The 13,549-nt window shown below is 46.4% G+C and overlaps 1 protein-coding gene across 1 annotated transcript in view; it reads right to left on the minus strand.

Annotated features, from left to right (window-relative positions):
- Positions 1-1,632: 1,632 nt before the first annotated feature.
- The window catches only part of SLC1A4 (solute carrier family 1 member 4), a 29,751-nt gene continuing 17,834 nt past the window's right edge, over positions 1,633-13,549 (minus strand). Inside the window, exons 5-8 of the mRNA XM_043917653.1 lie at positions 8,421-8,654; positions 6,898-7,092; positions 6,464-6,598; positions 1,633-4,448 (exon numbers count right to left, since the gene is read on the minus strand). Coding sequence (XP_043773588.1) covers positions 4,220-4,448; positions 6,464-6,598; positions 6,898-7,092; positions 8,421-8,654 — 793 coding nt within the window. The 3' untranslated portion in view covers positions 1,633-4,219. The remainder of the gene's footprint in view (positions 4,449-6,463; positions 6,599-6,897; positions 7,093-8,420; positions 8,655-13,549) is intronic.

The following is a 13,549-nucleotide window of genomic DNA, read 5'->3' on the forward strand; positions in this document are numbered from 1 at the left end:
ATGCATCCTGACAATCATTTATAAAGCCTGGTTTCTTTTAGGTAGTTATCCAAATATTTTTAGGACAAATGTTCAAAATGGGCATACTGTCTTACTACACAGGCACAGATATGCAGAAAGGCCCATGAGTTGAAATAGATCTTCCTTTCTGTCTTTCCAAGCCAAATAAGGAAATACCACTCACTGGGCCAGATGCAAAGGGCCACAGGCTGGTTGGGAAGCTCTCATGCCAGTGTGTCTGATCTGAGAGCCAGCATGACAGAGGAACTTTCCTGGGCCAGGCACTCTTTTGAGCATCTTACATGTATCAACTCCTCTACTCTTCACAAGCCTATGCCACCGGCAGGATTATTGTCCCATTTTAAAGATGAATAGACTGACGCACAGAGACATTATCATGCCCAGGGTCATACAGCAAAAAGTGGCAGAGCTGGGACTGGACACAGACAGTGCATATTCCTCCTTGCTGCATCATTCATGCATTCATGGTGTCACCAGATGTTCCTCTGTGCAGGCTTCAGTGACCCAACAGATCAGTACCCTCTCTTCTCCCCTGGGAAGAGGTGGCTTATGGAACTGCCATTCTTGATTTGACATCGAAAAGCTTAATCACTGAGTACTCACCCCAGTCTCCAAATACTCCACCCAGAGAATCAAGGGAGCCACATTCCAAGGTGGGAATCTATATGTCATTAGTAACAAGCCCCATCAGGCACTGGATCTGTGCAGGCTCTCCTCATCCCTTTGGGCCTTGCCCAGAAAGTAAAACTGGCTTCCATATTATGTGGAGGGCTGGATATCTCCAGGTGAGAGCAGGGTTCTCTTCCTTCAGAGGGCCCAGGGTCTGGAAACCAAGGCTGTCATTGGGAGCTGGTGGGATAATCCTACCGTAAGAAGCTTCTAAATTTCCTAATAGTGCTGGGATGCAATGTCACTGAACATGTGTGCTCAGTCATTTCAGTCATGTCCGACTCTTTGCAACCCCATGGACTATAGCCCGCCAGTCTCTTCTGTCTATGGGATTCTTTAGGCAAGAACACTGGAACGGGTAGCCATGCCCTCCTCCAGGAGATCTTCCTGACCCAGGGATTGAACCCAAGTCTTTTAAGTTTCCTGCATTGGCAGCCGGGTTCTTTACCCCTAGCACCACCTGGAAAGCCCCAACTGAACTTGAGATGATACAAAAGAAGGTTCTGGGTGTGTTAATGAGGACGGTAGGCACGGGCAACTGTTTCATGCAGGGACTTTCTCAGTGATTCTACAGACTGGGGCATTCTTCCAGCTTGGCTCTGGGCTTACACTAGATGGTCAATTAATACCTGTCGACCTACTTGTCCTAACAAGGCTTGGCTTAATGGAGGTATGTGGCCAAACCACTCACTGTTTCAAGGGCCCTGCTAGTGTTGAGTGGGAGGAGCCCAGGAGCCCGGAGCTCACCACCACAAGCCACATCAGTGATGGTTCTGCAGCAGCTCTGCCACCTGAGTGGCCTGCCCTGCTACCGGGGGTCATGCTGGCTAAATGTAGCTAGAAAAACAACCCTTCAATTTGTCACCCACAGGCCATCCCCCAGAAGAACTCCACCAGTCAATGCAACTTCAAAACACAAGAAAAAAATAAAGGAACATCGGATTCTAGTAGAAATGCTGTATTCATTTTAAAGACTGCTATGTTTTAAGGCAAGTGTCACATATTGAAAACAGAGATGAACAGCATTACGACATGTTAGAGCGGGGGACACATCATCAGACAATGAGAGGGTGGCATTTTCCCCCAGCTGGGTTACCCCCAGTCTGATTCCTCTTTCGGACAGAAAAACAGGGAGAAATCAGGGAGAGGGGAGCGATCATCAGAGGGGTTTTACATGGAAGCACCCTTCCCTAGGCCACGTGCTCCCCACACTGCACTGCCAGGTCCTGGAGAGAGTGTGTGCAGCCCCTGGGTCAGACTGTCCATGTTTTGTGAAATTCACCTTTAGAAACAGGAAAATCAGGATGCCAAAGCCACACAACTTGCAGTTAATTCACCTCTGTCCAAAAATTCTAACTTGTTTGGACTGGAGCTAAAATGCACAAACACACATGTAGATATAGATGCTAAACACACATATACCCCCCACATGCTACACATATGTGTGTACACACATAGTTACATAGATGTGGAAGAGGGAAAAATAAGATCTAGCAAAGCCTGAAAAATAATGAATGTTCACTTGCAGTCTGGAATCCAGCCATATGATTATTTCTCCTTTAAAAACAGAAGGCATCAACAATAAGCCAGAGGGTAAAGGCTTCCATGTACTGCACTCCTGGTTCACAGGAGTGACTTAGCTTGTTTTAAAGAGGGCTAGAGGGAGCAGGGCCTGCCCACTGGCTGGGTCTTCCCTGTGCCCCTTGGCTCTTCCCCACCACTTCTGCTCAGGCCCATGCCCCATAATCTTAAAATAGGGGAGCTTCACTGTCTCTGTCCCTCCCCCTATTCTAGCTGTGATGGGACATGCATCATAATGGTGTGCTCCCCTTCTGCAGGGCCTGGGTGATAGCAACAGAGAAAACAGGGGAATGAGCAAGGCTGAAAGTTTGGGAGCTTGAATAATGGCCAGCGTGTGGTGGCAGAAACGTGCCTGGGTCTGGGAGTCACTGGGAGGCCAGGGACCCACAAGTGGCCTGGGAGGTTAATTTACAAAAAGATGAAGGACAACAGGAAGAGGCTGCATTTGATGCTCACAAGAAATTGCCAAGAGGACAAGTGACGTGACAACAGTTGCTCCTCCACAAAAAACAAAGCCCTGCTCATAAAAGCTGTCCTCCCCAGGAGAAGGAGCCTTCTGGAGAACTTAGGTATCACTTAGGTAACAGTGAGGAAGGTACGGGGTTAAGTGTTAGCACTTAATAGCCACGATGCGAAATGGTCATTTTCCACAGATTCACTCAGTTTGCCTCACCAGATTCCTCTGAGGTAGGTAAAAGGCAGGTGACATCAGCCCCATTTTACTGATGGGGTAAAGTGAGGCCCCAGGACTTGCTGTAGGTCACCCCACACATACACACCAACTACAGCAAAACAGCAGTCTTGTGCCTTTTAGGTCTTCCTTCCCTGCCCCTGGCAACACTGGTTCTCTCTATAAAGCCCCCTCTCCAAGGTTCAACCTGAGTCAGTAGGTATCAGGCAGACCATTTGGCTGATAATTTTAAACTCTGATGTGCTGGAGGAAAGGGAAACCAAGTCTATCCAAATCAGCCAAAGCCAGGACATCTGGCTTCACCCCAGTGAAGGGTGGGTTTGTAGTATTTTTTAAAAAAATTTGTTTTGCTTTAAGGGAGGGTCTAGTAGGATTGAAATCTATTGCTAAACCAGTCAGGGCCCTGAATGTAATGACCATATCACACCTCCCCAGAGGCGGAGGCCCCTCTGTGGCCTGTTGCCAAATCAGAGTGGAGGTGGTTAATGCCACAGTGTTGGCAGAGGTCCAGGTCACGAAAGCAGAAAACTTCCCAGGGCTGGGGCCAGATTGGGGACATTAATATATGTGTGTGTGTGTGTGTGTGTGAGTGTGTGTCCTTACCCGTTGGGCTGCTTCCCTTTCCCCTGCAGGCTGCACTCCCCCTCCTTTCTTTGACCTCAGAATGTACTTGTTTACTTAATGCCGTTAAGCAGAGACACCAGCAGTGCTAACACCATGGAGTATTTCTAACTTGATGGGCACACAGCGCCTCCAGCCCAGTGACCCAGAAGCCAGCCATGCCTAGTCAGAGACTCTTAACACCCGAGTCCCAGCTCAGAGAATTCCAGCCAAGGATACGAATTTGGGAATTTTTCCAATTATTCTGGCTCACAAGGTGACAGATGACTGCCACCCACCCAGGTCTGTCCAGGAAGTATCCAAATGCTGAACTTTCCTGGGTGTAATGCAATAACATGTGCATCTTCCAAGCTTTAACTGCCAGGTCTCTGTGAGCCTGTAACTCCCAACCCTGGCAGTTCAAGGGTCTGTTTCCAGACAGAGCCGGGGTGCGCACACTTGACCTGGACATGGTCGAGTGTCAGATGTCCGAGTGTCTTGGTCCAGAACCCCAATGTCTGAGAAGTAACCGTCAAACCGGTGGCTGGGCCAATACATTGCTCGGGAGGCGAAAAGTCAGTGAGGGCGGTGCCAGGGCCAGGTGGCCAGACTGATGGGGTGGGCACCCCCAGTGGGTGAGCTGGAAGCCCAGCCCCATCACAGAACCGACTCCTTGGACTCTGGGGTGCTGGCTGCTGGGCCGGCGGGGTTTGGGTGTGTCACCAGGGGCGACGTCTCCTCCTCCGACTTGCAGTTAGGGATGGCCTCCACTTTGACCTCGCTCAGCTCCTGCTCCCCTCTCTTCATCGCCTTCTGATTCAGGTGGTGGAGGATGCCCGCACCCAGGGCGTCGCCCTCCACGTTCACCACGGTGGTGGTGCGGTCCCTGCAGGGGGAGAACAGGCAGGCGTTACAGTCGATGCCGCGTGGAGCCAGCAGGGGGCGGACGTCACTGCGGGCTGAGGTACCAGGAGGCTGTGACGTGACCCTGAGGGAGAGCAAGCCAAGGGCGTGCGGTGCCGCTTGACGCTAAACTGATTTTCTCCAAATATTTTTCATTCTTATGAAACTAACAGACCCACTCATTGTAGAAAAGTTGGGAAGAAGAGAAGTATAAAGGAAAAAACAAAAGTCACTCCCCCTCGTCCTCTGCACCCCTGAGTGAACCAGTAGTGACATCTGGATCTGTTTCCTTCCAGAAATCTCCCTATGTGTGCGCTTCATGTGTGAGACACCGTCGTGTAAAAGTTATAAGTAACTGCGATGACGAGGGCTTCCCTGGTGGCTCAGATGGTAAGGAATCTGCCTGCAATGCAGAAGACCTGGATTTGATCCCTGGGTTGGGAAGATCCCCTGGAGAAGGGAATGACAATCCACTCCAGTATTCTTGCCTGGAGAATCCCCATGGACAGAGGAGCCTGGCAAGCTACAGCCCATGGGGTTGCAGAGTCAGACATGACTGAGCGACTAAGTACCCACACAAAACTGGGGTGATGGTGCAGATTCGGCCCTGGGTTCAGCTTCCCTCCCACTCACCTTTATCCTGTGGGAACCTCCCTCCCGGTTTCATGTCTACACTGCATCTCTACTGAACTGCAACCTTCATGTGCTTCCCATGGCTGTTGGCAAATACTATCTCACAGAGAACAGCACTGCCCTTTCCAGAAGCTTTGTCTTCCCAGAGCCCAACAACCAGCACCCCTCCCTGGGGCTCAGAGGAAGTATCATGCTCATTCTGAAGAAGGAGGGAAAATAGGAACTTGCCTGAGGTGCTGGAGAAGCTGAGGGTTGTAGAGTCAGAGGTTGTGCGTGGTGGGGGTCTCATTTGGACAGCCCGCTTGGTGCCAGACCTCCCTCGTCCTGACCAAGCACACCCCTTAAACGCCTGACTTCCCCATGGAGGGGAGCTGGTGAGGAAGGAGGCGGGGCCTCTGACACTCTGCCCTGGTCCCTCTTACTCACCATCACAGGGACTGAGTCCCTCCGATGTGCTGTCTGAACACTGTGCATCTCCAAAAGCACTTTTCACCCCCAAGGAGCTCAAGGAATTCTGAGAAGTCCCTTCAAGTTTCCGGGGCTTAAAAATAAGGTTGGAACCCAGCACTCCTAACCATGATGGGCAGATCCACCAGCCCAGGGCCAGGCTCTAGTGGTCAGCATATCCATACCCGGCTCTGACCAGCCTGGCCGGGAGTGTCTTCCCCAGTGCTGCCTGAACATGCTTCCGTGTGATGTGCATGTGCTAACTCGCTTAGTCTCCACTACAGCTCTGCTATAGGGCTCTGTTCTTATCCCCTTTTGACAGACTGGCAGACTAAATCACAGACAGTTCATATCACACAACTAGTAAATGATATGAACCCAGGCTCCAGGGCTCGTTTCTTTTTTTTTTTTTTTCAGGGCTCATTTCTTATTCACATGCTCCACCTACTGTCCAACATCAGTTCCTCACTGACCTTCCCTATGATACAGGTATTGTTTGTATCTGAGAAAAGTGTCATGGGACTCAAGGAAGCAACAATTAGAAACTGTTCTGTGTCTTTACAGGAGCCCTGGTGATGGTTACCCAGATCACAGCTCCTTTCTAACTCCGCCCCTGAGCACAAGCCCAGGCACTTGCATTAGCAGCGCTCATCTTTTCTCCCCTCACAGAAATCACTCCTTGGACATTCCAGGCCAAGGACAATCATTCCCGAAGATTCACTGCTCCAATGGTTATGACCCCTATGCAGCCAACAATCTCCATAGACACTTGGGCCTCTGACTTTCCTGAATGTTCTAAGCAAGTTCTCAGTAATGGCATGTTTTAAGTTTCTCTGCATGCCCTGGGCCAGTGCCAAGCTCCTAGGGAGCTCAAAACAGACTTTCTTTTATTCAGTGCCCTTAGGACTTGCTACTTACACAATCCAGTCCACAGCCAGGATCAGAGAGAGGTCATGAGTGGGAAGCCCGATGGCCTCCAGGATAATGGCAATGGTGAGGACCCCTCCAGCGGGCACGCCTGCTGCTCCAACACTGGATGCCGTGGCAGTCACTCTAGGGGATGGGACAGCAGGATCAGCCATGAGCCCGGAGCACCAAGGGGACACAGAGACATGCAGAACATGGCAGCCATGGCTTGGAACTGAAAACCACACAACCCTAGTCTGTCGGCTGCACCCTTGAGAGAGGGTCCACTTTCTTCAAGTAATGAATTCATGCTGTCCTCATTTACAAATGAGACACCCAAGTCATGGTAAGATTGGATTCATGAAGTTTTTCAAAGGAAATCGCAACAAAAAAAATCTCAAACTTTAAACCAGGCCTAAACATGAAGGAAAGAATATAGAACTTACAGAATGGTGAAAATCTGTCCAGCTCTCAGCTCCACGTTGTTGAGCTGGGCAATGAACACTGCAGCCACGCACTGGAAGATGGCTGCGCCATCCATGTTCACAGTGGCCCCGATGGGGAGAATGAACCGGCTGATCCTCTTGTCTACACCATTGTTTTCTTCAATGCACTTCATCATAGAGGGAAGGGTTGCCGAGCTGGGAAATGCAAACAACCAAATAAGAGAATAGCCCTTCGTGACCAGGCTAACCTATTACTCAGCTCAGACCCAGGAACAGAACCATTAGCACCATCCTAGGTTATGGCACTCTCTCCTTGAAATAAAAGAAAAATCAGAATTGTTGCAGAGTCATACATGGGGTTTTGTCAATTGCTTTCCCAAAGTGTTAAAAACTGGGCTTTCTAGACTTATGGTATTTTTCACCTGGATACACCTGTTCCAGATTTCCCAAGAACCACACATTGTCTCACAGTGCAAAATATTCTCAAGAAAACAAAGAACTATTTACTCTCCTCTCTTGAACATGTTCCCCTCCAAAAAGTAAAAGGCAAACTATGTTTTTTCTTCTAGGCCAAGAAGCAGAAATGGCTCTGACAGGACTTCCCTGGTGGTCCAATGGTTAAGGCTCTGTGCTTCCACTGCAGGGGATGTGAGTTCAATCCCTGGTCAGGGAAGTTCCGCATGCCGTGGGAGTGTGGCCAAAAAAAGAGAAAAAAAAATGGCTCTGAAAGTTTGGAAAGAGGAACTGCATCCCAAGATAATGAAGAATAGGACCCGCTCCCTCCAGTGGATTCTGCAGACGCTGCAGCGTGTGGCTGGCATAGCTGAAATAGGCTGGTTTCTGCCAAAGCCGGAGAAACTTACCTCCTTCATTCCTCCCACACCACAACCCTGTCATAGACACTACAGGGCAGGATGGTGGGATACATGCAGTAGAGGGGCAAAAACTAAATGTGTGAATCAAACGATGTGCCACCATCCTTTGAAAGTTTTCTTTGTATTTGGAAAGCCCAGTGTTTTTCTGGAAGAATATCAGCCATGACAAGGTCCATCTTTTGTGCTAAATTAGATCCCACAATATTGTGGACTGCTAGAGAGCTGAGCACACACGCCTCACCAGGATGCCTTATGCCTTGCTCTTATTTCCTAATTCACCCATCCAAAGGGAGAACTGAGCAGGTATCATTCTAGAAACTTTCCTGCAATGCGTTTTGAGTCAAGTGGTTGTCTCCTTTCACTCAGGCTGAGGTCTAGTTAGGGTGAGGACCCCCGGGTGGGTAAAATTATGATCTAACTGACCTCTAAGAAGCAAGAAGGAGAAGGGAATGAGGCAATCTCTCATTCTGGCAATCCTAAAAATCTACTTCCCTAAGAGCTATGGGGCTGGCAGTGCAAAAAAATCAGATGAAACCAATTTAGAGTTTTCAAGAAATTAAAATTTGTCAAAATGCTAGTTGTGCATCCACCACGGGCTCCTCTGGTTCCAAGCTCAAGGGCAGCCAAGGGCACCTGAAAACCACTCACCTGGAGCAGGTGGCAAACGCTGTTGCAAACGGTGTGAGGAGGCCCAGGAGGAACCTAAATGGGTTTTTTCTCGTGAAGACAAAATAAATAAGTGGCAGAACAATTCCTCCGTGAATAAAATGGCCCAATATAGACGTGAAGATGTATTTCCCCAGGCTGGTCACCAGCATGATGATGTCCTTCATTTCGACAATCTTGCTTCCAACCAGGAACATGATGCCCACAGGTACGTACCTAGGATGTGAGCACAGGGCACAGGTAAGCAAGGGTGAGGATGTTGGGGCTGAGAGATGCAGGCCCTTCCTGACATGGGATTTGTGGACTCTCAACTAGGTGGTCTTCATCTCTCCTGGGATGACCCTGAGAAATAGAAAAGGATGGGGGTATGCTGTGCCTATTTTACAGGCCATGAAACTGAGTAAAATTAACATGATCACTCATCGTGGGTGTGCAGTTAGGACGAGGACCCAGACTTCTTTCCCCTTGGATATTGTATGTTCTTAACAGCTGGATGCTACCAACCACGTGGGCTCCCAAGTGGGAGGAATTCTTTGAGATTAAAGCCTCTGCAACTGTGGGCTTGACTTTCAGCTTTGCTCAGGCTTGCTCTGAGAACTCAGAAACACGAAAGACTAACACCTATTAAATTTTGTAGAATTATTGTGATACAGAATTGAGCCAAAGCTGGGACTTTTGTGAAGTTTCAAAATCTCTGTGGATTGGAAAACATGATTCCGTGGGAAAAAGTCACTAACAATGACCTTCTGGGAACACTCTTGGAGCGTGAAGATTTTTTTTGATGGCTGGGTGGGAGGAAGGAAGGGAGGAAATGAACTATGGGAGCTACAAAGGACAAAAGTCTGTTGTTTTGAGCTTAACTGAGGATGAATTTTAAAAGTATTAAAAAGCAGAAACATTGCTGACAAAGGTCCATCTAGTCAAAGCTATGGTTTTTCCAGTAGTCATGTATGGATGTGAGAGCTGGACCATAAAGAAGGCTGATCACCAAAGAATTGGTGCTTTTGAACTGTGGTATTGGAGAAGACTCTTGAGAGCTCCTTGGACTACAAGGAGATCCAACCAGTCAATCCTGAAGGAAATCAGTCCTGAACATTCATTGGAGGGACTGATGCTGAAGCTCCAATACTCTGACCACCTGATGTGAAGAACTGACTCATTGGACTGACTGGTTTGAACTGGCTCATTGAACTGACTCCCTGATGCTGGGAAAGACTGAAGGCAGGAGGAGAAGGGGACAACAGAGGATGAGATGGTTGGATGGCATCACTGACTTGTTGGACATGAGTTTGAGTAAGCTCTGGGAGTTAATGATGGACAGCGAATCCTGGCATGCTGCAGTCCATGGGGTCGCAGAGTTGGACATGACTGAGCGACTGGACTGAGCTGAAGATGAATTTTATAACTATTGACTTCATTTATAAATTTTAATTATATAGATAATAATGTCACACAGTTAAAATTTCAAAGGGTACAACAGGATGTGATCTACCTGCCACCTCTGTCCTCCCAAGTACCAGGTTTCCTTTCAAGGAGAGAGAGCCACTGTCACTGGTTTCTTGAGACTTCTTCCCAGAGGTATTATAAGAAGTATTATTATTTTTAAATGCTATAGTAATACACAAATACATTCTCCTTTCAAAAAATTAAAACATGATAGCTAAGACCAAAATCTTTAGGCCCTGTCCTCAAGCCAGCCCCCTCCTCCGGTAACCAGTCCCACTTCCTATTCTTTTAGATACATGTGTTTAAATCTGCATGTTTTTTTTTAAACTCCCTGTTATGTCTTTGAGAACTTTTCATATCAATACATAGACATCTACCTCATTCTGGTCTTTTTTTTTTTTATCATGGTAAAGTATGCATAACATAAAACTGACCATATTAACCATTTTAAGTGTACAGTTTGGTGACATTAAGTATATTCAAAGTATTGTGCAACTACCACCACTGTCCATCTCCAGAACTTTCTCATCATTGCAAACAGAAACTCTGTATTTAATAAACAATAACCCCATGTTCCCCTCACTGCTGCTTTCAGAGACCACTGTTCTACTTTCAGTCTCTATGATCTTGACTATTCAAGGTACCCTCATAAATGGAATAATACAATTTTAGCTTCTCTGTGTCTGGCTTATTTCACTTGCGGTTTCCCTGGTGGCTCAGACAGTAAAGAATCAGCCTGCAATGCAGGAGCCCCGGGTTTGATCCCTGGGTCAGAAAGATCCCCTGAAGGAGAGCATGGCAACCCATTCATGATTTTAAGGTTCCTCTATATTGCAGCACTTTGCAGAATGTCATTCCTTCTTAAGGCTGAATAATATTCCATTGTATGCATATCCCACATTTTCCTTATCCATTCAATTTGTCAATGGACACTTGGGTTGATTCCACCTTTATCTCATTCTTTAAAAATAGCATCCTCAGAACTACACTATAGATTATTTGCATTGCCCTGCTGATGAGCATTTGCATTATTCCCAGGTTTTCATCACCACACAGAACACTGCCAACAGGCCTCTTTGTGCCCACATGCCTATATTCTCCAGGTAGAGACACCATGAAGTGGGGCTACTGAGTCATGGGGTGTGTTTTAAAGTTTAGTAGATCCTGACAAATCGTTCTCCAATGTGGCTGTTCTAATTCATGTTCCCAATGGCTTCTAGGAGAATAATCCTTTCCCTGCACCACTGGTTCTCATCCAATGATGATTTTGTCCCCAGGGGACATTAAGTAATATTTGGAGACAGTTTTGGTTGTCACAGCTTTGGCAGGGGTGCTCCTGGAACCTAAGGGCTAGAGGCGATATGGCAAAATATACTACGGTGCACAGGACAACCGCCAGCAACAAAGAATGTCAACAGTGCTGCTAATAAAGGGTACATTGTACAGCACAATAGCCAAAACACTGGAAAGATAGCCAGTACTTTATAGTAACCATAAATGGAATATAATCTATAAAGACTTTGAATCACCATGCTGTATACCCGAAACTAATATAACATCATAAATCAACTATTAGTGATTAAGTGAAAGTCACTCAGTCGTGCCCAACTCTTTGCAACCCCATGGACTATTCTTCAGACCAGAATACTGGAGTGGGTAAGCTGTTTCCTTCTCCAGGGGATCTTCCCAACCCAGGGATCAAACCCAGGTCTCTTGCATTGCAGGCGGATTCTTTACCAGTTGAGCCACCCCGGAAGCCCTAAATCAACTAAATCAACTATATCTCAATAAAAAAGAAACAGGTTTTTATTGTTGAAAGTGGGAAATGCAGAAAAATGAAAATAAAAATTCCTGAAATTCCAAAGGAAAAAAAAATAGTGCTGCTGTTGAGAAATCTTAACTTCACTCTTATCAGTGCCTGATAGAACCAAGCTTTTCATTTCCCTGATTTCTAATAAGTTGGCCATCCCTTAAAACGTTTATTGGTCATTCAGGTTTCCTCTTCTATGCATTGCCTGCTCATTTCCTTTGTTCATTTTCTAAGAGTTTATTCAGTCTTTTTTTTCTTTTTCAGTAGTCAGGGCTCTTTATATTAGTTCTTCTCAAACTATCTTTGGTGAAAGACTGGTTCATTTCTACCTAGTTGGTCATGGACCAGTATTCTTAGAAAAGACACACACACACACACACACACAAAATAGAACAATGATCATGGCTTGGATGCTGAAGTATATGAAACTGCTATAAAAGATTTTTAACACTTACTCTCAAGTTCTCTATTAATTTCACTACAGAAAGATTAACATTTTGTGAACTTGTACCAGTCCTTTCAATCCCAATGCTTTGAGTGTGTGTGTGTGTGTGTGTGTGTGTGTGTGTGTGTGTGTGTATAGAAAATATTTGTAAATATATATCACTTTTTTTCAATAGGTATCTTGTCTTATAACTTCATCCAAGGTATCCTTTGCATGCAAACATTTTTATATTCTGGTGGAATCAAATTTAGCAGCTTTTCATGGCTTTTCCTTTCTGTATTTTGTGTCAGAGGACTTTCTCTACCCCTGTATTTTCTTCTAATACTTTCAGAGGACTCCCTTCCCTCCTTCCTCCCTGGACAGTTTAATGCATGGGTTGGCACCATGAGTTTTACTGGAATACAGCCAAGTTCATTCATTTATAAATTGTCTATGACTGTTTTTGTCCTGTGATGGCATCATTGGCAGTTATGACAGAGACCATATGGCCTGCAAGGTTTGCTGACCATCTACTGAGAAATTATTTCTATGAACAGTACAGGCTAGGCAGGTGCCTGATACTATAGTAGGTAATTAGTGAAGGAAAGAAAGAGCTACTACTGAAGATCCCTCCCACACCTGGGGGAGATCCTTTAACCAGTTGTGTGTGTGTACTTGTATGTGTTCTAGTTAATAAGTCATGTCAGACTCTTTTGGGATCCCATGGACTGTAGCCTGCCAAGCTTCTCTGTCCATGGAATTCTCCAGGCAAAAATATTGAAATGGGTTGCTATGGTCTCCTCCAGGGGACCTTCCTGACCCAGGGATTGAACCTGTGTCTCCTGCATTGCAGGCAGATTCTTTACCACTGAACCACTAGGGAAGCCCCTTTAACCAGTTAAGGCATCCTAAACCCCAGTTCTGGGTGGGATGCACTTTCTGGGCAACAGATATCCCACTGCAGTTAAGACACTCAGCCGGGTCTGCCTTTCCAAATGTCTGCTTCTGTGACTAACACGTCACACTGAAAGAATGACTGTAAATTGGTTTCAGATTGAAAACAAATGTCTTCACATAGGAACATCACTTTCCTGCACAGTTTTCTTTAATCCAATGTTTGGGAGGATTTCAGACCAAAAAAAATAAGCCAGGGAAAGAATCTGACAGGATGAAAACACTTTTTCCTTTCTGGAAATATTTTTCTCCCCAGAACAGCAGCAGTCATACGAAGTGTCATGTTTCTGATGCAGACTCAGACTCTGGAGTTTGGGGCTGAGCAAGAAAACTTGGTTAAGCAGGATAAATACTACTAGTGGAGGCTCTGAACTTGGCTTCCCAACCAATCTCAAGCTTTCCTACCAAATTCCAGGCTTCTCTCAGTCCAGCTGCCATCCCAGTGCCATCTGAGAGAGAGACATCCTAGGATATTTA

The sequence above is a fragment of the Cervus elaphus genome, chromosome 11 (genome assembly GCF_910594005.1).
Source record: "Cervus elaphus chromosome 11, mCerEla1.1, whole genome shotgun sequence".
Taxonomy (NCBI): Eukaryota; Metazoa; Chordata; class Mammalia; order Artiodactyla; family Cervidae; genus Cervus; species Cervus elaphus.